Source organism: Lichenostomus cassidix, chromosome 29 (assembly GCF_008360975.1).
Source record: "Lichenostomus cassidix isolate B80296 chromosome 29, HeHo_3.0, whole genome shotgun sequence".
Lineage (NCBI taxonomy): Eukaryota > Metazoa > Chordata > Aves > Passeriformes > Meliphagidae > Lichenostomus > Lichenostomus cassidix.
The window spans coordinates 2,493,600-2,518,767 of record NC_139509.1 but is presented as its reverse complement, the minus strand read 5'-3'; the positions used below and the strand labels follow the sequence as shown (position 1 = coordinate 2,518,767).

The following is a 25,168-nucleotide window of genomic DNA, read 5'->3' as shown; positions in this document are numbered from 1 at the left end:
CCCAAGCCGGGGTCTCCCATCCCTCCCCCCATGCCTTATCCTAGGGTCCCCATCCCTGAACCCCCCAAACCGGGGTCAGCCCCATCCCTGCACCCCTCACCCTTAATTCTGTGCTCCCCCATCCATGTGGACCCTAATCCTGGGGTCCCTCATCCCTGCACCTCCTATCCCTAATTCTGGGGTTCGCCATCCCTCCCCCCCTGCAGGGTCCCCATCCCTGCTCATCCCCCAGCCCGGGGTCTCTCACCCCTGCACCCCAATCCCTAATCCCGGGCGTTCCGCCTCCTTGCTCCCCATCTCCTGTCTGCGAGGGATCAACACGCTCCTTCTTTTATCCCAGGCTTTTCTTTATTTTCCACTTTTTTTCCATTTTAATTTTCTTTACAAAAAAAAAAAAAAAAGAGAGATGAAGAAGCCCCTCCCCGAGAGGAGGGGGCAGACCCCCCGATGGATCCCTAACCTCCACCTGGCACTTCTTCACGGCGTTGGGTGGAGGGGCTGCACACCTGGGAGGGTCCCCCATGGAGGTTGGGGGGTCCGTGGGGCACCGGGGGCTCGGATGTGGCACCGGAGTGTGGCCAGTGGAGAGGGGGAGCCTCCAAAATACCTGGGGGTATGGTGAGCCCCTCCCCAGAACCCTGACCTACCTCCTGTGTCGCCTGTGACCCCCCGGAGGTGACATCGCGTGGGGCTGTACCCCCAGTGCACCCCCAGCGACCCCAGCCCAGCCCCCAGTTTGGGGGGGCTCCGTGCCTGCACCCCCCAGCTGCAGTGGGGGGGTCTCAGTGGGGAGGGGGGGTTCGGGACCCCCAGCACCAGTTGTAGCCGATGCAGCGCCGGGTGGGGCAGTGATGGAGTTAAAGTGGGTGGGGGGTCTCAGTGGGTGGGGGTCCAGGATCTCCAGCACAGGCAGTGCTGCAATGATGGGGTCTCAGTGGGTGGGGGGGCTGGGACCCCCAGAAACAGCTGTACCCCAGAATGGGGTCTCAGTGAGTGGGGGGAACCCCAGAAACAGTGATGTGTCGCAGTGGGTGGGGCTCCAGGACCCCCAGCACTGGCTGTACCTCATGGGGGGGGTTGGGACCCCCAGCACCGGCTCTAACCCACTATGGGGTACTCAGTGATGGGGTCTCGGTGGGTGGGTGGGACCCCCAGAACTTGCTGTACTCCATTGGGGTGCAGGGATGCTGCAGGGATGGGATGTCATTGGGGGGCTGGGGGAGTTGCAACCCCCAGAACCAGCTGGACCCCAGTGATGGGATGTCACCGGGTGGGGTCCAGGACCCCCAGCACCGGCTGTCCCACAAGCCAGCACAGAGATGCTGCAGTGATGAAGAAGGTGTCGGTGTGGGGGTGACAGGGGGACCCCGAGCAGCCACAACAGGGCACCGCAACCCCCCCGCCCCCCACCCATCCCCAGCTCCGGTGCCGTCAGCCGAAATAAGGGTTGTCGTGCTGGAAATTGTAGTCGGGGCAGACCTTCTGGACCAGCTTGTAGTCGATGCTGAGGAAGGAGATGAAGATGCAGATGACCTTGAAGGGCTTGGCGCACAGCCAGGCCGCGTGGCTCTGCGTGTGCTCCGTGAAGCACACCTTGGACGGGTCGTACAGGCACGGCTTGTTCTTCCGCGCCCGGTTCGTCTTCTCGTACTCCACGTGGCAATTGAGCGCCTTGGCCGGGCGACCCTCGGGCAGGGTGCTCTGCTGGGGAGGGGGCAGCGGCTGCGGCAGAGATGGGGGGCCTGGCACCAGCACCTCGAAACCCACCGCCTTGGAGGGTGGCACGATGCTGACGGAGACGTTGCCCAGGCTGGAGGAGTTGTGTCGGAAGTAGACGCTGAAGGTGCCGTTGATGTGGTCGACGATCTTCCCCGTCACCAGGAGGCTGAATTTGAGCGTCTTGATGTTGAAGTAGAAGTCGCCCCAGCCGAAAATCTTTTTGGTGCGGCTCGACTTGAGGCTGGGCTTGCGGTGGGCGCGGGGGTTCAGCAGCTCCCCGGCCGTCTGGTTCTTCTGCCAGTCCCAGGGGCTCCGTCCGGTGCCCGCAGGTGTCCCCGCGCCCCGAGGGGGTTCTGCCGGAATCAGCCGCCCGGGGTCGAGCACCGGGGGCTTCAGGGTGCCGTAGGGAACGCCCTTGAGCAGGCCGGAGGTGCCCATCTCCAGGTACCCCAAGGTCTTGGCAACGTGACCCCCAGCACACACCGCCTGGGGGAGAGAGGGCAGAGACTGCATGAGCTGTGCTTGTGCCCTTCCTCATCCTCCTGCCTGCACCCTCCTCATCCTCCTACCTACAGCTCCCTCCTCATCCTCCTGCCTGCACCTTCCTCATCCTCCTGCCTGCAACCTCCTCATCCTCCTGCCTGCAGCTCCCTCCTCATCCTACCTACAGCTCCCTCCTCATCCTCCTGCCTGCACCTTCTTCATCCTCCTGCCTGCACCCTCCTCATCCTCCTGCCTGCATCCTCCTCATCCTCCTACCTACAGCTCCCTCCTCATCCTCCTGCCTGCACCAGCTGGGCAGGGACCACAGCAGTATCTTCCCGAGGTTGCCCTGGTCACCGGAATGGACACCAGCGAGCAGAGCCAGATGCCACCCCTAGCCTGGGACCCCAACTCTGACGTGTCCCCTGTCCCTCACCCCCTGCCCACCTGCCCGCCGTGCCCCCATCCCTCATCCCTCATCCCGCCGCTCCCGGGGTGCCCGCTGTGCCCTCCTGCCCTGCCAGCTGCTCCGGCACGCGGGATGCTGCTCCGGCAGCCCCGGCCTCGTCAATCACTGTCGCCCTGAGCTGGCAGGTGCTTGGCTGCTCCGGCAGTTTCTGCTCTGGATGACCTGCATCCCGGGGGGAGTGGGGAGGGGGTGATGGGGAGGGGTGGTGGGGAGGGGGTGGTGGGCAGAGGCACCAGCTGGAGGGGCAGGGGGAGCATGGCGGGCTGTGCTCCCGTGGGAAGTCGAGGCAGACCCAGGGAAAGGCTCCTGTCATTGCTGGGGGTTCATCCTGGCATCACCCGCCCTACAGAACGGCTTGATGCCGTTTCCTGCTTGGGAATGACGGGGGTCCCATGACCCCCAACTCCCTGCTGATCCATCCCCGGGATCCCCCCGATGTGTGCCAGACCGAGCCCCTAAATCTGCTCCGGTTGTGCTGCACCAGAGAGAGGAACCCTGGGCAGGGCATGCAGCCCCCCATTGTCCATGGTAAGGGGATTTGGGGTGTTTCAGCCCATCACGGGGGTCCAGGGTGTGCAGAGCAGAGCTGCAGCTCAGAATCCATCCCTGTGCCCCCCCGGCCCGGCCAGCCCCTCGCTCCCCCCGGCTCTTTCCGAGCACGGCTGCTGCCTTCGCCCTTATCTATATTTCAACGCAGCTTCAAAGCCGGGCGCCTTCGCCAGCCGGAGAGGGAGGGCAGGACCGGGATGGGGAGATAACGAGGGGAGGGGGAGAGGGGCACCCCCCAGCTGGGAGAGCTGCATTTTTGGGAGGGGTGGTGGTGTCTGCGCCCCAGCTCTTCTCCATCCATCAGGCCCAGGACCCCTCACACCCCACCGCGGGGAGGGCAAGGGGCACCGGTGACCCCTCAGCTGGGAGCCCCCAAATCCACCTGCACCCCCAGCGAGGAGCTGGGGGCTGCAGCCTTCGGGGAAAATGCAGAGCAGCACATGCTGCCGAGCCCCCACCTCCGGGAAGGATTTCTGGAGGTTTCTGAGCTCTGCGCTGGATTTCCATCTCAGCCAGGGCTGGGAGCCAAGGCCGGTCCCCAGCAGTGCCGCAAGTGCCCGCACCCTCCTCCCCTGCCTCAGTTTCCCTTTCCAATCCCCACGTGCAGGGGTGTGATGGGGTTGGATTGGAACAGGCTGTGATGGGAATTGCTGGAGGTGGCAATGCAGGGGGGACAGGGAAGGGACAGGGATAGGCAGGCAGTGGGGAGGGGACCCAGTGGGAGCAGAGGGGGACAGGCACTAGCAGTCTCCTGGGGGCTGCGGCTAGCCAGGCCAGGGGCTGAGGGGCACAGGCCGGGCACAGACAGAGCAAACATCCCCCATCCCTGCAGGAACTGAGGTACCCCAGCCCCTGAAGGTGAGAGGCCAGCCTGGCAGCCCCCCAACCCCTCCAGTCCCTCGGCAGGAGCTGCTGGGGGAGCGAGGGATGAAAGGGAATTACAGAGCAGGGCAGCGGCTGCGATGCAGCCAGGGCGATCGATTGCGGCAGTCCGGAGGTGCGGGGAGACCCTCGGTGCCCGCAGCCCCCGCTGAGCCCAGGCCGGCCGGGGGGCTCGGAGCCTGCGGGCTCAGCGAGGGATGAGCAGGGCAGGGGACGCTTCAGGCACGCCAGCGCCGAGGGGAGCCAAGGTCACCCCCCTGCGCCCTGGCAGCTCTGTCGGCATTCAGGGCAGGTCCCGTACACCTCGCGTTAAATATTAATGCTCCTGCTGTGCCGTCGGGGTGCAGCCGAACAGACATGGCCCTGAACCTCCTGGACATGCGTTGTGGGTGCACAGGGGGTCCCAGCGCCAGCCCCCTCCCGCCCTGTGCCCACCAGGACCTGTGGCCAGTGCCAGGCTGTGGTGTGAGGGGTGTGAGGTTACCTCGCTGTGCCTGAGAGGGTTGTTTTTCAGTGTCACACGCACTGCTGTATCCACACATCCCTGCTGCTCCCCTCCTCATCCTCTTGCCTGTGTCCCCCTCCTCATTCACCTCCACCTCCACCTCCACCTCCTCATCCTCATCCTCATCCTCATCCCCACGGCATCATCCCATGATTTAGCTGCTCTCAAGCCCCTCGTTTGCCCTTCTGCACCCGTGTGGGGCTGCTGTGTGTCCGCAGGCACCACGCGTCACCCCCCGCGAGCACACGGAGCCAGGCAAGGATGCGGGAAGGGCTGGAGGCAGCTGCGGAGGGACTGGGAAGGCTCTCGGTGCCGGCATCAATTTGGTTTGTCAGGCCCGGCAGTGATGGCCACTCACATCCCATTTGCTGTCGGGGCCAAGCGCCGTCAGCTGCTCCCCCGAGACCCTCGGTCACCTTGGTGGAGGGGAGTGGAGCAGTGCAGGGGGGGACAGGGAGCCTGGCTGGCCCGGTGTGGGCTGGGATGAGCTCCAGCACCCCGAGAACGGGGCTGGGAATGATGGGGTGCAGGCTCAAGGCAGAACAGCCCTGCCAGCACTGGCAGCAGAGCATCACCACACCCCTCAACAGAGGCCTCATCTCTACCACCAGCTTGTCCCTGTGCCTGGCTTGTCCCCATCCCTACTGCCAGCCTGTTTCCATTCCTACGGCCAGCCTGTCCCTGTCGCCATGGCCAGCCTGTCTCCATGCCCACCATCAGCCTGTTCCTGTCCCTTCCACCACCCTGTCCCCATTAATACCACCGATCTGTCCCTATCCCTACCGCCAGCCTGTTCCCGTCCCCATCCCTGTCCCCATCCTGTACCCACACCTTGGCGGGGTCTGACGCTGATCCACCGCTCGGGGGTCTCCCGCTCTCCCCACGGGCTCAGGGTCAACCCAGCCTCTCTCCCTTGTCACCCCGACGCCTTCGTTAGCGCGGGGAGATTAATTGGAGGTGGTGAGCGACAATCCCCGCGGGTCTGCTCCCCCCGGCACGCGCAGCCCGGGGCGCCGTGGCATTTCCAAAGGTTAGCAGCAAACAAGGTGCCTCTGACAGCTCCCATTTATCTCCCGGCGCCGCGCGGGTGCTAATGCGGTGCCGCGGTGCCGCGCCGGGCTCGGCGGGGCTGCGGGAGGGACCCGGCGTGCCCAGGCGTGTCCGGGCGTGGGCGAGGGAGCGCCGAGAGCTCCGGGGTGGCTGTTCCCGAGTCTCCGGGTGAGCGTGTGCACCCGTGGGTGCCGCAGGTGTGTCACCAGGCCACCTGTGTGCCCAAGTAACGCAACAAATGCCGGCGGGTGCTCTGCCACACGCACTGCTCCACGCTGCTGGGTGTGCGCAGCACAAACACCTCCCCGCGTCCTGCGTGGCCCTGAGAACACGTCTGTGTGTGCACACGCACGGTGACACACTCAGGGGGACACACACACGCCTGGGGTGAGGTGCTCGGCGTGGCTGCGAGTCCCGGGTGACACTGTTCCCGTGCTCCCTGTGCGCCCGCCCCCGGCCCTGCCACCAGCCTGTCCCCATCTCTACCATGTGCGCCCGCCCCCGTCCCCACTGCCAGCCTGTCCCCATCACTGCCACCAGCCTGTCCCCATCCCTACCACACACTCGTCCCCATGCCCACTGCCAGCCTGTCCCCATCAACGCCACCAGCCTGTCCCCATCCCTACCAACACACTCGTCCCCATGCCCACTGCCAGGCTGTCCCCATCAACGCCATCAGCCTGTCCCCATCCCTGCATACAGCCTTGTCCCCATCCCTACCAACAACTTGTCCCCATCCCCACTGCCACCCTGTCCCTGTCTCTATAGACAGCCTGTCCCCATCAATACCACCAGCCTGTCCCCATCCCAACCAACAATTTGTGCCTGTCCCCACTGTCACCAGCCTGTCCCCATAAATGCCACCAGCCTGTCCCCATCCCAACCAACAATTTGTCCCCATCCCCACCAACAACTTGTCCCCATCCCCACTGCCAGCCTGTCCCCATCTATGCCACCAGCCTGTCCCCATCCTAACCAGCAACTTGTCCCCATCCCCACTGCCAGCCTGTCCCTGTCCCTACAGACAGCCTGTCTCAATTCCTACCACCAGCCTGTCCCCATCAATGCCACCAGCCTGTCCCAATCCCTATCCCCTGCCTGTCCCTATCCCCACCGCCAGCTTGTTCCTGACCCCACCCCTGTCCCCATCCTTACAGCCACGCTGTCCCCATCCCTAGCGGACAGGCAGGGTGTGGCCGTGCTGCTGCCACTCTGAGCTGCAAGTGACCATCCAGGGGGGTGCTCGATGCCAGGGCAAGGGACTGATGTGCTGCTGGCCACCCCTGGGCTGGCAGCGGGGGACTGGGGACACTGGGGAGGTGACACCTGGTCCCTCCCCGGGATGGCGGCAGCTGAGAATGCTACTCCGGGCGAGGGATCAAGGGCAAAAAGACAGGGAAAGAGGTGACACACAGGGACAAGCCGGGACACACCCATACATGGCCACCCTGCCAGGTGTACAATCAAAGCGATGGATTTGGATCCTGCTTGGGGAGGAGCTCAGCAAGACCACATGAAGGCTTTCTTGGTCCTTCCTCTGCCTCTTCTGTGCTGCTGTGGCCACAACCCCTGACGGCTGAACACGACACCCCTTGCACCGTGACGGGTTTTGGGATGGGCACCCTAACACCAGGATGGGCACCCCAACACCAGGATGGGCACCCCAACACCAGGATGGGCACCCCAGCACCAGGATGGGCACCCCAACACCAGGATGGGCACCCCAACACCAGAGTGGGCACCCCAGCACCAGGATGGGCACTTGCAGCACTAGAAATGGGCACCCCAACACCAGGATGGGCACCCCAGCACCAGGATGGGCACCCTAACACCAGGGTGGGCACCCCAGCACCAGGATGGGCACCCCAACACCAGCGGGGGCACCCCAGCACCAGGATGGGCACTCGCAGCACTAGAAATGGGCACCCCACACAGCAGGATGGGCATCCCCAGCACCGGGATGGGCACCTCAACACCAGGATGGGCATTCCATCAGCAGGATGGGCACCCCAGCACTAGGATAAGCACTACCAGAACTAGAAAGGGGCACCCCAATCCTAGGATGGGCATCCCCAGCACCGGGATGGGCACCCCCAACATTGGCCAGACACCCCCAGCACCGGGATGGGCACCCCAACACCAGGATGGGTGCTCCCAGCACAGGGAGGGGCACCCCAAAATTGGGATGGGCACTCCCAGCTTTGGGATGGGCACCCCACCAGCAGGATGGGCACCCCAGCACCAGGATAAACACTCCCAGCACAAGAAAGGGACACCCCAAAACTGGGATGGGCATCCCCAGCATCGGGATGGGTAAACCTGCCACCAGCACCTCCTCAGCCAGAGAGCCTAGATGAGCCTCAGCAAAGCCAAATGCACCAAATCTAACCAAATGCACCAAATCCAACCAAATGTACCAAACCCACCATCGGGTCTTTCCAGCCATGTGCCCGTGGTCCTGCTGGGGTCCCGTTCCTGGTGACACGAAGGGCTGGTGTCACCTCGAGCAGAGCCATGACCCGCACGGGGCCAGGGGGATTGGTTTTGGATCAGCTGAGCCTTCACCCCCCAAACAGACACCTCGCTCCTTGCCGACAGAAAAAATATGCAAATGCTGCAGCTTTATTAACGCGCTCGGCACGCGCTGGCTAATAAATATTTCATAGCCCGAGTAGGACTTTTTTTCTCCCTCCTCCTTCTTTCTTTCGTTTTGGTTCCTTTTCCCTGTCACTCGTTTCCTGCCTTTTCTTTCCTCAGCCGTTGTTTTATTTATTTATTACTTTTAAGGGCTTCACGGTGAGGCAGGAGCTGGGGGGTGGCTGGGGGGGAGCCGGGAAAAATGTACATCCCGAGACTCTCCCCCCACGGGTGAAAAAGGAAAGTGCTGTTAAGAGCAAAGGAAAAAATATAATAGAAGGGAGGAGACGGCAGCAGGCAAAGGATTCGGGGCTTGTGTGACTCATTGGGCTGGAGGAGAAAAGGGAATGAATGGGAAAACAGGAGATAAACGGAGCGGGAGGGGGAAAGGGGGTGCAGCGGGTGGGCAGCAGCCAGCGGAGAGGGGACACGGGGGCGGCGGGGGACAGGGACATGTGGCTGTTAGGCATCTGTCACCCAGCAGCACCCTGAGATGATCAGGGACCGACAGGCCTGGAACCCCCTTGATTGATTTCGGAGAGACCCAGTCCCTTGTGGGGGTCGCTGGGGAGGGGGCTCCTCCTGCCAACCCCCAGTCACACTGTGCAGGACGTGGGGACATTGGCAGCTCACAGGGATGGTGTTTGGGGACAAGAGCCAGCAGGGACAAGTCACAGGTCACTCCCACATCACCACCAGGGATGCCACCAGGATGCCCAGGCCACCCCTGCCTCAGTTTCCCCCCAGCAGAACAGGCTGTGGGGTTCCCTCCACCCCTCTTCCAGCCCTCCAGCAGGTGAGGACTTTCCAGGGCTGCAGAGAGGCAGCAGCTTCCCCAGAGTCCCCCCAAAACAAGGGGACCCCAAGCCCGCAGCGACACAACCCCCACCTTCTGCTCCCCCCCAGCCACCCCCACCCCTCGCCTCACCATTTCACTTTATTATTGCAATAAATGTAGCCATAAAAGTGGCAGGTATTGGCGCGCACAGAGATCGCTGCTCCTGAGCTATGGAAATGTAATTTCGAGTGTGCCCGGGAAATTTTATAAGATCGTATCAGGCGAGATCATAAATCGCATTTCCAGCCCCCCCACCGCCCCCTGGGATGAGACAGGGCCAGTGCGAAGGTCACCAGAGAGGGGGTAAATACTGGGCTGTCCTCTTGGTGACACCCCAGCCCTGTGACCCCCACACTGCACACCTCCCCCCGACATTCCCGGGGCCAGCTGGGATCTGTTCCCCCCAGGAAATGGGGCAGCAGCAATGTCACGGCTGTCCCCTGAACCCCCTCATAGTTGACTTTGATTGAGACCCTCCAAGAGACCCCCAGGAGCACTGGGGACCCTCAAGGGCGTCACTGGGAGCACAGAGTCACAAGGACCATGACCCATTACAGACGGGCGCTGGTTCCCACCAGGAGCAGGGGACAGCGTGTCCCTGCAGTCCAGCACCCCCTGGCACCCTCCTGGGGACCCCCAGGTTTGGATTCAACCCCATTTCACACCCACCACCCAGCCCAGGCTCCAGCCTCTCGCAGGTGCCAGGTGAGGCATCGCTCTGCCTGCTGCAGACAGAGGTTCTCCTGCCCTGTGCCGGGGGGCAGCGAGAGGATCCCCCCCACTGTGACACGAGGCAAGGCCACCTCAGCAGCTGGGACAGTCGCGGGGGTCACACGGGATCTGTGCACAGCGGGGCGCGGCGGGAATTGATTTGGGATTGATTCGCGTCCCTGCTCTGTTCCTCCACAATGAGTTTCCTTTTGCAACAGGGAAAAAGGCGGGCGGGGGGGTGGGAAAGGGGGGGCACGGGGATGTGATTATTCCTTCAGCAGCAATCCAAGCGGCGGGAGAGGAAGCTTCATCTTTCCTGGGCCATTTACCTCCAGCGCCCGAGCGCGAAGGCTGAGCCAAGCACCGCGGCGAGGCTGGAGCTCGGCCAGGGCAGGAGCTGGGGGGGCTCCAGCTGCGGGGTCTCAGCTCGGCGACACCCCACGCTTGGGCCACCGGCTGTGGGGACCTTGGCTCCCTGAGAGGAGGAGCTGTGGATGCAGAAAGGGTGGGCAAATTCATTAAGCTGGGAGTGTTAATTGGCAAGGGGGTGGTTAAAGGTGGGGGCTCAGCTGGGGGTTGCTGTCGCAGGGGGAACGGTCGGCTTGTCCCCCATCCCGGCTCAGCCACCTCTGCCAGTCCCCAGCGGAAAACTGGCAATTAAAAACAGGAGAGGGAAAAAAGCAATAAAACGGGACCCGGCTTGGAGCCAGAACGGCACCGGGAAGAGCAGGGGTGGGTGGGTCTGGCTGGGGGGCACCCCTGGGTGCTCCCCCTCCCCAGCCACCGCTCCCCCTCCTCGGTGAGGCTGCGCCAGCCACGCTCCAGGCTCCAGCCTTATTGAATCTCCCAGCTTAGGGTGCAAAGGGCACCAGAGGGAAGAGTTATTAAAAAAAGGGAAATGAGTCGCTTGGAAACCTTCTTTCGGAATAACAGTGTGTGTTTGTTTGGCGATAGATTAGCTCAGCCATGCTGAGCACACAGCACCCGCCGCAACGGCGGGCGGCTCGGGGAGCCGCAGGAAGGGGAACGGGGGATGCACGGAGCCGATCTCGGCCCCGCGGGCACCGTCCGGGCACCGTCTGGGCACCGACCCGCCGCAGCCGGTCCCCGGAGCTCAGCACCCCCAGGGACCCCCGGGCAGATGGGGCTGCAGGGCAGCAGCACCACCCAAACCCCATATCCCTTCCTCAAACCCCATATCCCCTCCTCTGGCCCCGGATGCACACCTCGGAGCTACGGACTGGGTAAATTTCCCCCAAAAAATGGGAGCGGGGGGTGGGAATTGGGGTGTCCTTGCACGGAAAGGGCTGGCAGCATCTGCTAAGAGCAAAGCCATCTGTCAGCCAGCAGCCCAGGAGACAGCTCCTGGGTGACAGCGACGCGAAGGGACGAAGTGGATGAGTTTGGCAGCCCGGGCCACCAGCCCTCGGCTGGCACAGCCACCGGCAGAGCAAGGCAGGATTTTCCTGGGAAGGGTTAATCCAAGGAGGAAAACCTGCCAGCAACGCTCAGGTGCTTCACAGACAGCCGCTGTCTCACCTGCCTGTGCCAGAAGGGAGGGAAACCGAGGCACGGCTGCTGGGGGGTGGTGGTGGGGAGCACGTTCGGGCCAAGGCAGCGGGGATGGAGCAGCGTGAGGAAAAACACCGTTGTCCCCATCCGGGTGCTGCTGTGGCACCCAGCCACCCCATCCTGGCTGCCCCCTGGTGCTCCTGCCTTTTCCTGCCTGTTCCTGCCTGTTCCTGCCCGCTCCAGGGACAGCATCACCCATCCCCTCCACTGCTGAATGTCGCTCAGTGCTGGGTGGGGGTCACCCCATCACCAGGGCAGGGTGGCATCTGCCCCCAGGAATGCCAGGGGGATGTGGGTGGAATCGCCCTTCCTCCATCCAAAACCCGGCCGGGGGTTCTGGGTGGTCCTGGGTGCACCTGGGGGACTCGGCAGGGGAGAGCCAGGCCAGCCCCACCCAGAGGGACCCCCAGGATTTAATGCTCAATGAACAGAAAATAATGGAATGCATAAAAATAACGCAGGAGCGCGGGAAAGGCTGGGGAGGGGGGATTGTCACTTGCAATCAGAGGTGGCCTCGTCCCCCTGCCTCTCCCAGCACTGCCAGCACAGCAGCAGCCACGAAGGGTGGGGGGCTGGGGAGGGGGTGATCTGCACCCCCCCAGCGGGAACAGGCACAGCTGGGCTGGGAGAGTTTGTCCATCCCGGCAGGGATCGATCCCAACACAGCAGTGTCACCCAGCAGGGACCCTCAGCAAACCCACGGCCTCGGGGGTGACACCCTGGGGGTCCCACGCGCTAGGTGTCCCTCCTGCTCAGCGACAAGGCTGTCACCGCTGTCCCGGGGGATGCAGCCCCACCTGCTCCCACCACGGTCCTGCTGGGATGCGGCACTGGGATCCCCAGTTTGAGGCGCTCACCGGAGCTGGGGGGAAGCCAGTGAGACCTCCCCACCCATCCAGCTGCCTCCCGAGCCCCAAAAGAGATCGGGAAAGTTTCTCCCCAGCAGGCCCGAAGAGCTGAGGGGCAGGAATGGCTGCAGAAATGGCTCCGTTACCCTTCCCTGGCATCCGGGGGGCACACGGCTGGGCAGACCCCAGACCCTCCGGGGAGCCCATGGGATAAGGGGAGGGTCGTGGACCCCCAGTGCAGAGGGATTGGGGTTCAGGGCATCTCCCGGGGTTATCCCTGTGCAGGAGGTTCCCACACCCTCATGCCCACCCCGTGCCCCAGGCAGTGCCCCCCAGCTTGGAGCCCCCCGAGCCCCTCCTCAGCACGGAAGCCTGTGTGGGCAGGGGGGGGCCAGGGCAGCGCCCTGCTCCGGATTTCATCAAAACAAACCCATTTGTCTTGAAGCAGCTCCAGCACCGACAGATGCTCTGCAATGGATGGACACGGGGAGGGGGGGTCACGCCGAGCCACCCCCTCACGCGGGCACACGTCTCCCCCTCCCCACGCAGGGAGCAGCGTGCCAGGGAGAGACAAGTTGCAGGAGCCTTTGCCTTGGGGGGGTCGGGTGGTGCGGAGGGGGGGGTGTGGGGGGTCCCTGATGTGCATCCAATTCCCGAGAGGGAATTGACTCGTTTGATTTTATTCATGAAACACAGAAAGTAAAAATGGAGTGTCAGGAAATCAGATCTGCTGGGTGATGAGCCCGGCCCCCCCGGCTGGACTGGGGGGGCTCAATCCCCCCCCTCCTGACCACCACGGCGCTGGCGTCGGATGCAGCTGTAGCCCCCCGAGGGGCTCCAAGAGGAGGTGGCAGAGGGGGGACACGAGGGGGTGAGTGGCCTTGGGAAGCTTTAAGTATCTGGGACTGGGGGATATTGCGGGGGGGGCTCTGCAGGCGGGGGGGTCTCTGCGGCTGCAGCCTCCCCTCAGCTCCCACAGACAGGCGAAGGGGGTACAGGCAAAGCCCACCCTGCCAGGCCTGTCCCAGGGGTCGAGGCCCCCACGGCTGGGGGAGATGGGATTTGGGGTGGTGGGAGAAGTCCCCCGGCAGGGCTGAGCCCGAAGGCAGTCGGGACAGGGATGAGGCGTCGCCTCTGCAGGTGGTTTTGGGGCTCACGCCCTTGGCAGAGCCAGGGAACAGCTGGGCCCCCCCAGTCCTGCGTGGGGTCCCCCCTGGCTCCCCGTGGGGGGGTCACGCTGCTCCCCCATCCCAGGTGTGCTGCAGGTAAGGGGTAAGGGACAGGGGCTCCCCGACCCCCCCGGAGCCCCCAGGGTGAGGGTCCTACCCACCCACGCGTGGCAGCCCCACTCTCACGCGCGGCTCCGTCTCGCTGCCCCCCCCGGCACCTGCCAGACGGCGCTCTGCAACCCGGGGGGGAGGGGGGGGCAGCCGGAGGGGCTTCATCGGCGACGGGACCCCCCGAGGTTCCCCCCCGACACCACAACTCCACCCGAGCTCCGGGCGCGGCGCCCCGGGACAGCCCCGCGTGCTTCCAACTTGGGGGGCGCAGGACCCCCAATGCACCCCCTGCCCGCCGACCTCCCCAATACAACTCTCCCATTCACCCCCTACGACCCCCATCTCCGTTCTGCACGAACCCCACCGGGGTCGCACTTGACCCCCCCAAACCGTCCTCTCTTCCCGCCACTGCCAGAGCCCCCCCAATGCACGACACCCCCCGAGCCGCACCCCCCACACTGCACGACCCCCCCAGGACGGACCCCCCTCCCCACACACACCGCACGACCCCCGTCAGGACCCCACGCCCCGTCCCCCGGATTTGTCCTACGCCCCCAATAACTGCACGACCCCCCCCTCCTGGAACTGCCTTCCCCCCGGTAATCGCCCCCCTGCCCGGAAACCGCAGCGGCGGGAGCTCGACCGGGCGGGGGTCCGGGACCCCCCGTACCTGCAGCAGCAGCAGCCCGGGCCCGAGCAGGGGCAGGCGGCGGCGGAGCATCGCGGGGCTCCGGGAGCGGCGGCGGCGGCGGCGGCGGCGGCGAGGGGCGGCGGGAAGAAAGTTGGAGACTTGCGGGGCCGGGCGGCGCCTCGGCGGCCCCGCCAATCCCGGCCGGCGGGGGGGCACCGGGGGGGCGGCTCCGGGGGCGCCGGGACCCCGCGCCGGCCCCGCGCTCACCGGCGGCTCCGCCACAGACCGGGGAGGGGGACGCGGGCAGAGCTCCCCACCTCCGGGTGCCTCCGGTCCGGCTCCCCCCGCAGCTCGGGGTGCCTCTGGTCCTACCCCCCGCTCCTCCTTCAGCATGCCGGGGTGTCCCCAGCCTCTCCCCCCGTCTCCATCACCCCAGGTGTCCCTGGTCCTACCCCCCCCTTCCCTCGCACCCCAGCCGTATTCCCTTTCTTCTCCATCACCTCGGGGTGCCCCCGCTCCTGCACCCCCTCTCCTGGCGACCCCCAAACCCCGGGGTATCGCGGTCCTGCTCCTCTCTCCCGGAGACCCTGCATCCCCAGGACCCTTTTCCTCCAGCACCCCCGAGTGCCTCACCTTCTGCTCCATCTTCCCTGCTCCCCTAGATGCTCCCGGACTTGTCCCCTTCTGCCCCCGCACCCCGGGGTGCTCCCGGTCCTGACACCCCCCTGCCCTATCTCCCGGAGACCCCCCACTCCCGTGGACACCGTGTCCCCACCCGGTTGGGGACACCAACCGTCCTGCCCTAACTGGGGAGGGCAGAAGGTTCCACCCCTGCTTGGTCCCCCAAAACTCCAGCAGGAAAGGGGGCACACCCTACGGAGGGTCCCTGGGGGGCACCCCAGACCCTGGGGCACCCCGAAGGGGTCCTCTTGTCCTGCGCTGGGCTGGACATGCCACCTGCGTCACCTGCATGGACATGTGTGTGCACATGGACACGCGTGTGCTCTGCGTCCAGCGCGGTGCCGAGCTCCTCTCCCAGGGGTTCTCACTGCCCCGAGGGGTCTTCACCACCCATAGCCCCCTCCTCACCCCAGCAATTTATCCTGATTCCTATTATTGTTATTATTACTGTGATTATCCCAAGAAGCTGCCGGCGGGGACTTGGCATCGGCGGGGCTGGGGGCGTTCGGGGGGGCTGGGGGCACTCGAGGAGACTGGGGGCACTCGGGGGGGCCTGGGGACACGCGGGGGTGGCGGGGGCACGCGGGGAGGGCACTGCAGAACCGCGTGGACATGCGGAGAGGGAATGATTAAAGGTAACGGAGAAATGGGAAAAGGGAAGGGAGAGGGCGAGGGATGAATAAGAGGGAGCCGGGGAAGAGAGGAGAAAGCAGAGCCGCGAGGAGCGGGGCGTCCGGAGGTCCAAGCCCCCCAATCAGCCCCAGGCCAGCCCCACGGGGGTCCTGGGCATGTGGCCCCTTCTGCCCGGGGTTCGCAGCCGGGGGTCAGAGGAGCCCCCCTGCTTCAGGGAGAATCCCCCAACCCCCGCCTTGCTGCTGCCCCGGTGGGTGTGAGACCCCCTGATAACCCCACAGCCCCCCGTTCCTCCCTGTCACCCCACTTCAGGAGCCTCCCTGCCCCTCTCCCCTCCTTCCGGGGTCCCCCAGAGACCCCCGCGCTGCTCCCCGCGATGTCACATTCACCCCGCAGAGGGTTGGGGTGGCTGAAGCCTGGGGGGGCTCTGAGGACACCCTTGGGACCTCTCTCCAAATCACCAAAAAAAGTCCCCGAGGGGGTCGCGGTGTCCCTGAGGGTCTCACCGTGGAGCAAACACACACCGTGGTCTGAGAGAGGGTGGGGGGCTCCGGAAGAGACCCCCTCATCCCACCTTAACAGCTCACGGGGCTGAGATGGGAGGGGCAGAAGCAAGGAGGGGGTGGGGATGAATGAGGAAGAGGGTGAAAAATAGAAAATATTGAAGGAAAAAGATAAAAAGGGTTTGGGTGGGGGAGAGAGGGGAAAGGGAGGAAAAACCTCGGGAGGAGATTTAAGAACCGATAAGTGAACAAAGAGCCGGTATTGAAATAGATCTGAGGCCGCCGGCGCCCGGCGCGGGGTTGGGGGGGTTCAAAGGCAGCGGCTGCGGGGGGCTGGGGGCTGCACCGAGCCCGGAAATCATTGGAGGAGGGGCGAGGTGCGACCCAATCCGCTGAGCCACTGGCCGTGGGGCGACCAGGACCTGCCATGGGTCCCTCAGAGCCACCCGGCACGTGGCGAGGCTGGGCTGATGCCACGAAGGCTCGACGCCCTGGGGGCTCGAAGCCTTGAGTGAGGCTGGCCTGAACCCCCCACCCCCTCAGAACGACCCCCTCGGGGTGGCCAGGAGCCCCCAGCACCCTCCGGTCCCTGCTGCTGCTCTGGGGGTCCCAGCTGAGCCCCCCACCCACCCAGGTGCTCTCCTGGTCACCCCCGTGGCTGTGGCAGGGCAGGAGGAGAGGGACAACCCCACGGTGCTGCCCGACACGGAATGGGGACACACGGGGGGTCCTGGGGGGCACAAGGGGGACACACGGGAGGTCCTGCTGGGCACAAGGGGGGCACAGGGGAGGGACAACAGGGAGTACACCGGAGGGACACACACAGGTAGGGAAAAAGGGAAAATACACGGGTGGGCACACTGTGAGGATATACGGGAGGAGCACTGGTGGGACACGGAACGGGATGCGGGGGAGGGAAAATGCGGGGGGACACGCAACGGGGGACATGGGGACACTCAGGGTGGGCTTATGGGGGGTACAGGTGGGACACATGGGGGGACACTGGAGGGATGTGGGAAGGATACACGAGGGGATGCATGGGAGACTCACGGGGGGAGATTCCCGTGGGAGTTCGGGGAGGGGACACGGGGGGACACGGGAGGGTTACAGGGAGGGACATGGAGACCTCCGTGGGGGGCTCGGGGGGGACACGGGACGCGATACGGGAGGGTTACACGGGGGGACACGGGGGGGACACACGAGGGACACACGAGGGGGACACGAGGGGGACACGAGGGGGACACACGAGGGGGACACGGGGATGCGCGTGCTGTCCCCCCCCGCTCCGTTCTCGATGGCCGTGTCGCCACCTGGTGGCGGCTTCGGGGACCGCGCGAGCCGCCGGTACCGGTGCCGGTTCCGGTTCCCTCCATTCGGTGACGGTACCGGGACTCGATTACGGTACGGGTGCCGGTTCCAGGTACTCGATGACGGTGCCAGTTTCCGGTACTCGGTGGCGGTACCAGTTCCAGTACTCGGTGACAGTACCGGTACTCGGTGCCCCTGCGCCCCCTCACGCCACCGGCGCCCCCCCAGCACCACGCGATGGAACAAGAGGTCCTGGTGGGATTTTCCTGCCTTACAGCAGCCACCGGTGACACCCCTCCCTGTCACCCCCCTCCCTGTCACCCCCCTGAGCCCCCTCCTCGCCACACCCCGACCCCCCCTTCTCACTCCCCGGGGCCACCTCTGGGCTTTGAGGACATCACAGCTGTGACCCTTGGTGGCCAGGGTGCCCCCAAAGCTGCCCACCCCCCTCCACCCACCGCCCCCTCCAACCAGCAGCCTGCGCTTCAGTTTTTAAAAATTTTATTTATAACAATATCTGTTTTGTTTAGTTGTAAAGTAATCCAGCAAAAATTATTAAAACATTTTCCCCCCAATAAAAGGATGGGGTTCCCCCCCCGCCCCCCCCACATGCGTTTATTTATTTCTACTATAAAAGCTAGGTCATTTCCAGGGGTTTTTTGTGGGATTTTTTTTCTTTTTCTTCTTTTTCCTGTTAAAAAATGTGCATGTCGGAGAGCGGGCGAGGGGTAGGTGAGAGGCCGGAGCGGGGGGCTGAGGGGCTGGGGAGCCCCCCGCACCACAGTGGGGCTGGGGGCTTCATCCTGGCCCCTGTAACAGTCGGGCAGAGAACGGAGGAAAGGGAGGGAGAGAGAGGGAGGGATTCGGGGGGAAAGTTTGGGACGGAGGGGGAAAATGGGAGTGGGAAAAGGCAGGGAGGGAGGAGGAGAATGGGGGGGAAACAGGGGAGAGAGGGATGGGAATGGGGGGGTGGATTGCAGCTGCAGGAGAAGGGGGAACCTGGGGAGCAGCAGATTGAGGTGGGGAGGGAAATGGGGTCCCTGGAGAGGAGTTGGGGGGTTGGGAGCATGTGGCCCCCGCTCTGCCTCCCCCCGACCTGTGCCCCCCGGAGCAGTGACCCCAAATCTCCCGTCAGCCCCGATGTGTTCACCCCGAAACCACGACACGCCGGCCTGTCCTGGGGGCTGGAGGGGGGGAAAAGGGGAGGGAGGGCAAGGGAGGGGGGGCCCAATGTAAAGAGATTTAAAATAAACCAAAGCCGGGTCTGGCAATGAAGACGCCGAGGCCTGGGACCGGGGAATATACAGGTAATAATACTGCTCACATAGAAAAGTAATAATCCTTCATTTGTACATTTATACAGCGGCTCGTGGCCCCCCCGGCCCCCCGCCCGCCCCTGCGGCGGGGGCTGTGCCAGGCCCGGGCACGGCAGCCCCGCAGCCCCTCGCCCCCATCCCCCTATGCCAGGGGGTCTGCCAGGTCGTCGTCCCCCCGCGCCAGCAGCTCCCTCTTCTCGTCCGTGCTGGCCAGGGAGTTGCGGCTGTTGTGGGCTCCCATGTAGAGCGTGGCATAAACCGGGTTGGTGAAGTTGGTGGGCTGCAGAGAGGGGGGAGCAGGTCGGACGGGGCATGGATATCCCCCCTGCCCAGAACTGCTGTCCCCGGGGGTGTTCCCTGCCCTGGGGTGACTTGGTGAGAGTCCCCATCAGCTGTGACCTCCTCCTGGGACAGCCCTGCTGGTCCTGCCTGCAGCCTTCAGCCCCAAAGCCTTTGAGATCCCTCAGAGGCCCTCAGCCCCAAAGCTTTTGGGATCACACAGAGCATCCCCAGCCCCAAAGCCTTTGTGAACCTTCAGAGCCCCCCAGCCCCAAAGCCTTTGCAATCCCTCAGACACCTCCAAGCCCTGAAGCCTTTGAGGCCCTTTGGAGTACCCTCCTTGTCCAGCCCCAAAGCTTTTGTGACCCCTCAGAGACCCGAAGAACTGAAGCCTTTGAAGCCCCTTGGAGTAACCCCCTTTCTCCAGCCCCAAAGCCTTTGGGATCACTCAGAGCATCTCCAGCCCCAAAGCCTTTGTGACCCTTCAGAGTCCCCCCCAGCCACAAAGCCTTTGTCACCCCTCGGAGTTCCCCTAGTCCCAAAACATTTGCAAACCCTCGGAGCCCACCCAGCCCCAAAGCTTTGTGATCCCTCAAAGCCTTTGCAACCTCTCGGAGACCCCCAACCCTGAAGGCTTTGAGACCCTCTGAGCCCCGTGATCCCCAAAATCTTTTGAGCCCCTCAGAGCCCCCCCAGGACTCTGAGAGCCACAGCCGTGAGCCCCCCACCCCAGCACGGGTTTCCCACACACCCCACAATTTGGGCAGGACCCCACACAGCCGACAGCCCCTCACCTTGTCAGGGTCCAGGGCAAAGTCAGCGTCCAGCAGCTCTCCAACGTCGTCGTCAGGCTCCCCCTCGTACATCTTGTAGGTGGGATTCCCGATCTCCACGTTCATGGCACCGTTTGTCATCCGCTGGTGCTGGAAGCCCTTGGCACTGGGGTGGGCGAGGCAGAGGGTCAGTGAGAGTGACACCCCCACCCTCGAGGCTTTCACACCCAGAAGGGACATCTCCCGTCCCACCTATCCCGCCGGACTCACCCTTTAATTCTCCACTTGTACCACACAAAAGCCACCACGGTGAGGAGGATGAGGAGCAGCAGGATGGGGATGACGATGGAGGCTGTTCCTGCGGGAGGAAGGCACGGGAACAGTCAGAACCCGTGGCAGTTCTCACATGGCAGTTCTCACATGTCCCCACCCCGGGATCCAGCAGCCTGGGCTGGTTCTGTCCCCTCTCCACCCCAAAACGGGGTTCAGGAGCCACAGAGGGGCACCGAATCACCACCAAGGACAGCAGGGCAGAGGGGTCACACTGCCCCCCCACTTACTGCTGCTCTGCTGCTCGCCCACGACGAAATCCTCGCAGCGCATGCCTGTCATCCCCGCGGGACACCTGGGAGCGCAGGGAGAGCACCGGGATTAGCGGGGCAGGGCCATGCAGGGAGGGAGGGAAAGGTGGGCACAGAGCTGGGGTCAGGGTGGGGCGGGGGCACACAAATCGGGGTGTGTCAGTGATGTTTCTCGGGACAAACAGCCTGTCTGTCCCCCCCTCCACGCCCCCCATCGTCCCCCTCTCTTACAGGCACTCGGGAAGCTGTGTCTTGTCACTGATGGAGCAGGTGCCACCGTGCAGGCAGTAGTTGTCACAGGTCAGGCAGCTCGGTGCTATCTTCCCATCAGGGCAGCTGTGGGGCACAGAGGATCAGCCCCATGGGTACCCCCTGGATGTTCTGTGCTCCCCACAGCACCCCAGGATTCGGCTGTTGGCTCATCCCACCGGCACAGCTCATGGCTGCACTGCACCCATGGCTGGGACACCAGGATGGGTTTGGGAAGACACCTTGACACCTCCGTCTCCTCCTCCCAGCACCACCAGGTTTTTCTACCCTGAATTGCCAACCTACCCGTGGCTGATCCACCCGTGCCCACCACCCCTTTTCCTCCCTCCAGGTTGACATCCCCAGCACCTACATGCAGGAAACCTCCCCGCTCTGCTTGTTGATGCTGCACTTGCCCTCCTGGCAGCGAGAGCATTTGTTCTCCTGGCACTGGGTGCCCTCGAATTGAGGGGGGCAGCGGCACTGCTTGGCACCGCTGGCTGTCATCTGGCACACGCCATCGTTTTCACAATAGTCGAAGCACTGCCCTGTGGGGGATGAGGGGAGTCAAGGTGGGCAGCTCCCCATTTGCCCCTCCAGGGGGCTGCTGGACCCCCGTGGAGAGCCACACTCCCCACACAGCATCCCGCAAGAGGGAGACCTGGGAATCCAATCCCACAAGTGCTGTTCCCAGAGGTCCTCATGTACCTCCAAAAGAGTGGGACCTGGGAGCCCAACCGCCTGATGCTGTCCCCAGGGATTCTCACACAGCATCCCTCAAAAGAGGGGGACCTGGGAGGACCTTGGGGATCTCTAGCACTGTTCCCAGTGGTCAACATGCATCCCTAGGTGAGTGACACCCATCCTCCTGATGCCCTGTTGTCCCCCAACATCCCCAGGTGAGGATCATGCATTCTCCCAATCCCATTACTGTCCGCAAACATCCTCAGGAGAGTGATACCATCTTCCTGATCCCCCGTTGCTGTCCCCAAACACCCCCAGGTGAGTGACACCCATCCTTCCAATCCCCCACTGCTGTGCCCAGACATCCCCAGGAGAGTGACACCCATCCTCCTGATCCCCCATTGTTGTCCCCAAACATCCCCAGGTGAAGGACACCCACCCTCCCAATACCCCCACAGCTGTCCCCACCCCGTGGCACTCACGGTACTGGCAGCGGTCCCCGATGAAGGTGGGCAAGCAGCGGCAGGTGGGCTGGTTGCCCTGGTTGACGGTGCAGCTGCCGTTGTGCTGGCAGTAGTCCGTGCACACCTGCTGGTTGCACCGAGGCCCCGTGAAGCCGGTGGGGCAGCGGCAGGTCGGCATTCCTAGGAGTAAAACCCGTTAGCTCCATGCCCACCTGTCCGTCTGTCCATCCAGAACTGCCCATGACCCCCTGGCTCACCTGAGGGCGAGGCAGCACAGGTGCCCCCGTTCTGGCAGTAGTCCCAGCACTGGTCAATCTGGCACTTGTCCCCATTGTAGCGTGGCTGGCAGCGGCACTTGGCTTGCTTGCGGGCGTTGAGGAAGCAACTGCCACCGTTCAGGCACACCAGGTCACACGTGTCGGTGGTGGGCACTGCGAGAGAGGGATGGAGGTGAGCAGGACCACACTGGTAGGCCCTGACATCATCCTCATCCTCTCCTCCGGTGTCACCTACCGACGGGGGACACAGTGGGTGAGGGGATGACCACGCAGGTGCCGTTGTCCAGCCGTTTGCCGTTGGGGCAGGTGCACACGGGGCCACTGGGGCTCAGCAGGCAGAGCCACTCGCACTTCTTGCGGTCACAAGGGTTGGTCACTGCGGGAGGGAACGGGACAGGGTGGTGAGGACAGTGGGGAGAGGATGGCAGGGTGGTGACAGCATGGTGACCCACAGCCCTTCTTTCTCCAGACAAGCCTCTACGGTTCTGTGCTGTCCCTCCCATGCCCTGGGGTCATCAGCTGACCATTCACCACTGCCCCAACCCACCCCACAAAGTCCCTGCTCTTCCCACCCAGACACGCCACTTTGGGCAGGGAGCTGAGGGGCTGAATCCCCTCTTCCCAAGCTCTGCCAATGCTCCCCTCACCCTCTGTCACCTCACATCAGCTACCAAGCCCTGGCACCTCCCTCCACCACCCCAGGAGCAGGGTGGGGGTCCCAGCCCCACACCCACCCTCCGGCTGCTTGTACTGGTGGTAGAGCACAACGTCGGTGGCGTGGTTGAGGCCGGACGTCAGGTTGGTGACAGCCTTGTGCCCAAATTTATGGATCTTGAAGATGCGGTTATTGATGTAGGTGACACCGTAGATGTAGTCCTCGAAGATGTCGATGCTGAACGGGTGGCTCAGCCCTGGGGAAGCCAGGAGGGGACATGTGGAGGCAGGGATTTGGGGTGGGTCTGAGGCTGGGGACCCCCAAGGGGCACCCCTTACCCTTCTTGTTGTCGATGGCCACGACGGGGTCGGTGCCGTTCAGCCGGATGCTGCCGATGACAGAGAGCTTGGCGTCGGCCCAGTACAGCCTCTCATTGTGGTAGTCCACGGCCAGGCCTGAGGGGACACAATCCCCAGTGAGCCCCCCAGTCCTCCTGACCAACTGACCTACAGAGCAGCCCCACCACCATCCCTACACCCCTCTGCCATGGGGCTCTGAGCCCTCAGAACAACCCTCCCCAACACAAATGGTTGCACATGTCCATTATGGCTTTTGCCCCCTCGTGCTCCTCCTGTCACCTGTCCCTCTCACCTGTTGGCCACTGGATGTTGTCCTGCACCAGGGTCTCCCGCAGTGTCCCATCCATGGCGGCCGTCTCGATCTTGGGGTGATTGCCCCAGTCTGACCAGTACATGGTTCTGTAAGGACACAGGCAGCTCATTCCCAGGGGAACAGGACAGCCCAATGGCCAGTCGGAGGAGAAATTCCACATTGTCCCCATGGCATCATGAAGTCACCAGGTAACTCTGGGACAACTCAAGCAGACACGGAGAGTGACATTGGGACACAAGGAGCTGCCACCACAGGTGGGCTTATGCAGAGGGGAGCAGGGTGAGGGCTGGGCAGAGGGATGGGATGAAGGCTCAAGTCTCTCACCCTCGCAGTGGGTCAACCACGATGGCATGGGGCTCATCAATCATCCCTGAAATCAGCGTCTTGCGGTTCTCGCCCTTCATCTGTGCCACCTCAATGACGTCCCGCCCCGAGTCCGTCCAGTAGATATTCCCAGCCACCCAATCGATGGCGATTCCCCGTGGCATCTTCAGCCCTGAGATCTGTGTGAGGCAGAGTGGGGACCAGTGAGGGAGGAGAACACCATCATCCCATCCTCTTTGCTCCCACCACGCCCTGGCAGAGCTCTCTCACGTTCAGGTGGGTGACGCCGCCGTCGATCTGCCGCCGGTTGCGGTTTGAGGCTGTAGAAGCCGAAGAGGAGGCTGGCAGCTCCCGGTAGGAAATCCTGCCCGTGTGCCAGTTGGTCCAGTAGATCTTGTTGCCCTTGACGTAGATGTCCATGGCGTCAATGCGCACGTTCTCATCACCCTGGAAAGCTGGCTCGTAGGCTGAGTTGGGGTTGAAGGGATACATGCTCCGGATCTTGTTGTCGTCCGCGATGTAGAGGATCTGGTGCTCGGAGCCTGCAGAGGAGGAGGAGGAGAAGTTGGAATGGGCTGGATTGGGAATGGGGTTCAGCTGGGAACAGGGGCTCAGCCAGGAGTGGGGGTTCAACTGGGAACAGGGGGTCAGCTGGGAGTGGGGGCTCAGCTCAGCTCCCCAGTGGGACAGAACAGGGAGCTTGTCATCGCCTTGGGTCCTACTCGCTGTCCCAGTCTGCCTGGGACAGACAGCCTGACGGCACTGGTGGTGCCAGAAGGGTGGGCAGAGCTGCAGGGGGTTGGAGGGAAGAGCAAAGCATTCCCACTGGAGCTCCAGGGGGCACATGAGGTGTCCTGGGCACACACAGAACCCGTGTGGGTCCCTGTTCTCTCCTGACCTTCCGCCTTGCACATGTGGTCTGTCTTCATGAAGTTCTTGGCGCAGCTGCAGACGTAGGAGCCCTTGGTGTTGTTGCAGAGCTGGGAGCAAGTCCCAAACCGCAGGCACTCGTTGATGTCTGGGTAGAGGGAGGTGGAATCAGGGGGAGACCCAGAGGATGCCCCAATGGACCCCAACTCTGCCCCAAGGACACCATTCCTGCTGCCCCAGCCCCACACCAGCTGTGAAATCTCATCCCACTGGCAAAAACCAATGCCAAACCCAACAGCCCCATCCCAAACCCTCTCCAGCAGCAGTGGGAAGTACCTTGGCAGAAATTCTTGTCCGGCACCTTCTGGAAGCCTCTGCGGCAAGTGCAGTACGAGGTGGACTGGGACTGAACACAGTGGGCCTCATCCCCACACATGGTGGTGTTGGTCATGCAGTCGTATGACTTGTGCTCTGCGGTGGGACGCGCCGTCACACGAGTGTCACAGCAAGTTCCCCAGCACCCACCCTGCCCCCGGCTCCCCACCCACCATGGGAGCAGGATTCCTCATCGGAGCCATCTCCACAGTCATCAAAGAAGTTGCAGCGGAGGTTGGCGCTGATGCACTTCTTGTTCCCACACAGGAACTCGTTCTTGTCCTGGCTGCAGCTCTTGGGTTTGGCTGTGGGTGACTCTGCGGGTGAGGGGCAGCAGCTGTGACCCCAA

General features: G+C 63.7%; 2 protein-coding genes across 8 annotated transcripts in view; both read right to left on the bottom strand.

Moving 5' to 3' along the window:
- Window positions 1-326: 326 nt before the first annotated feature.
- On the bottom strand, window positions 327-14,295 carry NXPH4 (neurexophilin 4). 2 transcript variants are annotated; one of them, XR_014846328.1, is made up of 3 exons: window positions 14,214-14,295; window positions 1,249-2,205; window positions 327-1,064 (listed from the first exon to the last, which is right to left on the bottom strand). XR_014846328.1 is itself a non-coding variant. In XM_085041038.1 (2 exons), the coding sequence occupies exons 1-2, from the start codon at window positions 14,262-14,264 to the stop codon at window positions 1,432-1,434; spliced, it is 825 nt and encodes a 274-aa protein (XP_084897164.1). In that variant the 5' UTR covers window positions 14,265-14,295; the 3' UTR covers window positions 327-1,431. The 2 variants fall into 2 exon arrangements, 1 of the variants encoding a protein (XP_084897164.1); XM_085041038.1 differs by having other exon boundaries at window positions 327-2,205.
- A 3,488-nt stretch (window positions 14,296-17,783) lies between these two features.
- LRP1 (LDL receptor related protein 1) overlaps window positions 17,784-25,168 on the bottom strand; it is a 76,458-nt gene continuing 69,073 nt past the window's right edge. For 5 of the 6 annotated variants that reach the window (XM_085040912.1, XM_085040915.1, XM_085040914.1 and 2 more), the window contains 17 exons: window positions 24,993-25,136; window positions 24,781-24,915; window positions 24,473-24,592; window positions 23,845-24,116; window positions 23,575-23,753; window positions 23,230-23,336; window positions 22,917-23,033; window positions 22,658-22,834; window positions 22,159-22,299; window positions 21,903-22,076; window positions 21,664-21,825; window positions 20,871-21,045; window positions 20,480-20,584; window positions 20,228-20,292; window positions 19,938-20,025; window positions 19,689-19,833; window positions 17,784-18,895 (listed from right to left, as the gene is read on the bottom strand). In XM_085040912.1, the coding sequence (XP_084897038.1) occupies window positions 18,758-18,895; window positions 19,689-19,833; window positions 19,938-20,025; window positions 20,228-20,292; window positions 20,480-20,584; window positions 20,871-21,045; window positions 21,664-21,825; window positions 21,903-22,076; window positions 22,159-22,299; window positions 22,658-22,834; window positions 22,917-23,033; window positions 23,230-23,336; window positions 23,575-23,753; window positions 23,845-24,116; window positions 24,473-24,592; window positions 24,781-24,915; window positions 24,993-25,136 (2,444 nt within the window). In that variant the 3' untranslated portion in view covers window positions 17,784-18,757. Of the gene's footprint in view, window positions 18,896-19,688; window positions 19,834-19,937; window positions 20,026-20,227; window positions 20,293-20,479; window positions 20,585-20,870; window positions 21,046-21,663; window positions 21,826-21,902; window positions 22,077-22,158; window positions 22,300-22,657; window positions 22,835-22,916; window positions 23,034-23,229; window positions 23,337-23,574; window positions 23,754-23,844; window positions 24,117-24,472; window positions 24,593-24,780; window positions 24,916-24,992; window positions 25,137-25,168 lie in introns of those variants that run through there. The other variant, XR_014846322.1, reaches the window with a different exon arrangement.

What these genes read in the sequence shown, in the direction of transcription:
- NXPH4 (XM_085041038.1), bottom strand. Translation starts at nt 14,264, where the DNA reads ATGCTCCGCCGCCGCCTGCCCCTGCTCGGGCCCGGGCTGCTGCTGCTG. An exon ending in CCGGGCTGCTGCTGCTGCAG is followed by an intron (nt 2,206 to 14,213) that starts GTACGGGGGGTC and finishes TCTCTCCCCCAG; the next exon opens with GCGGTGTGTGCTGGGGGTCA.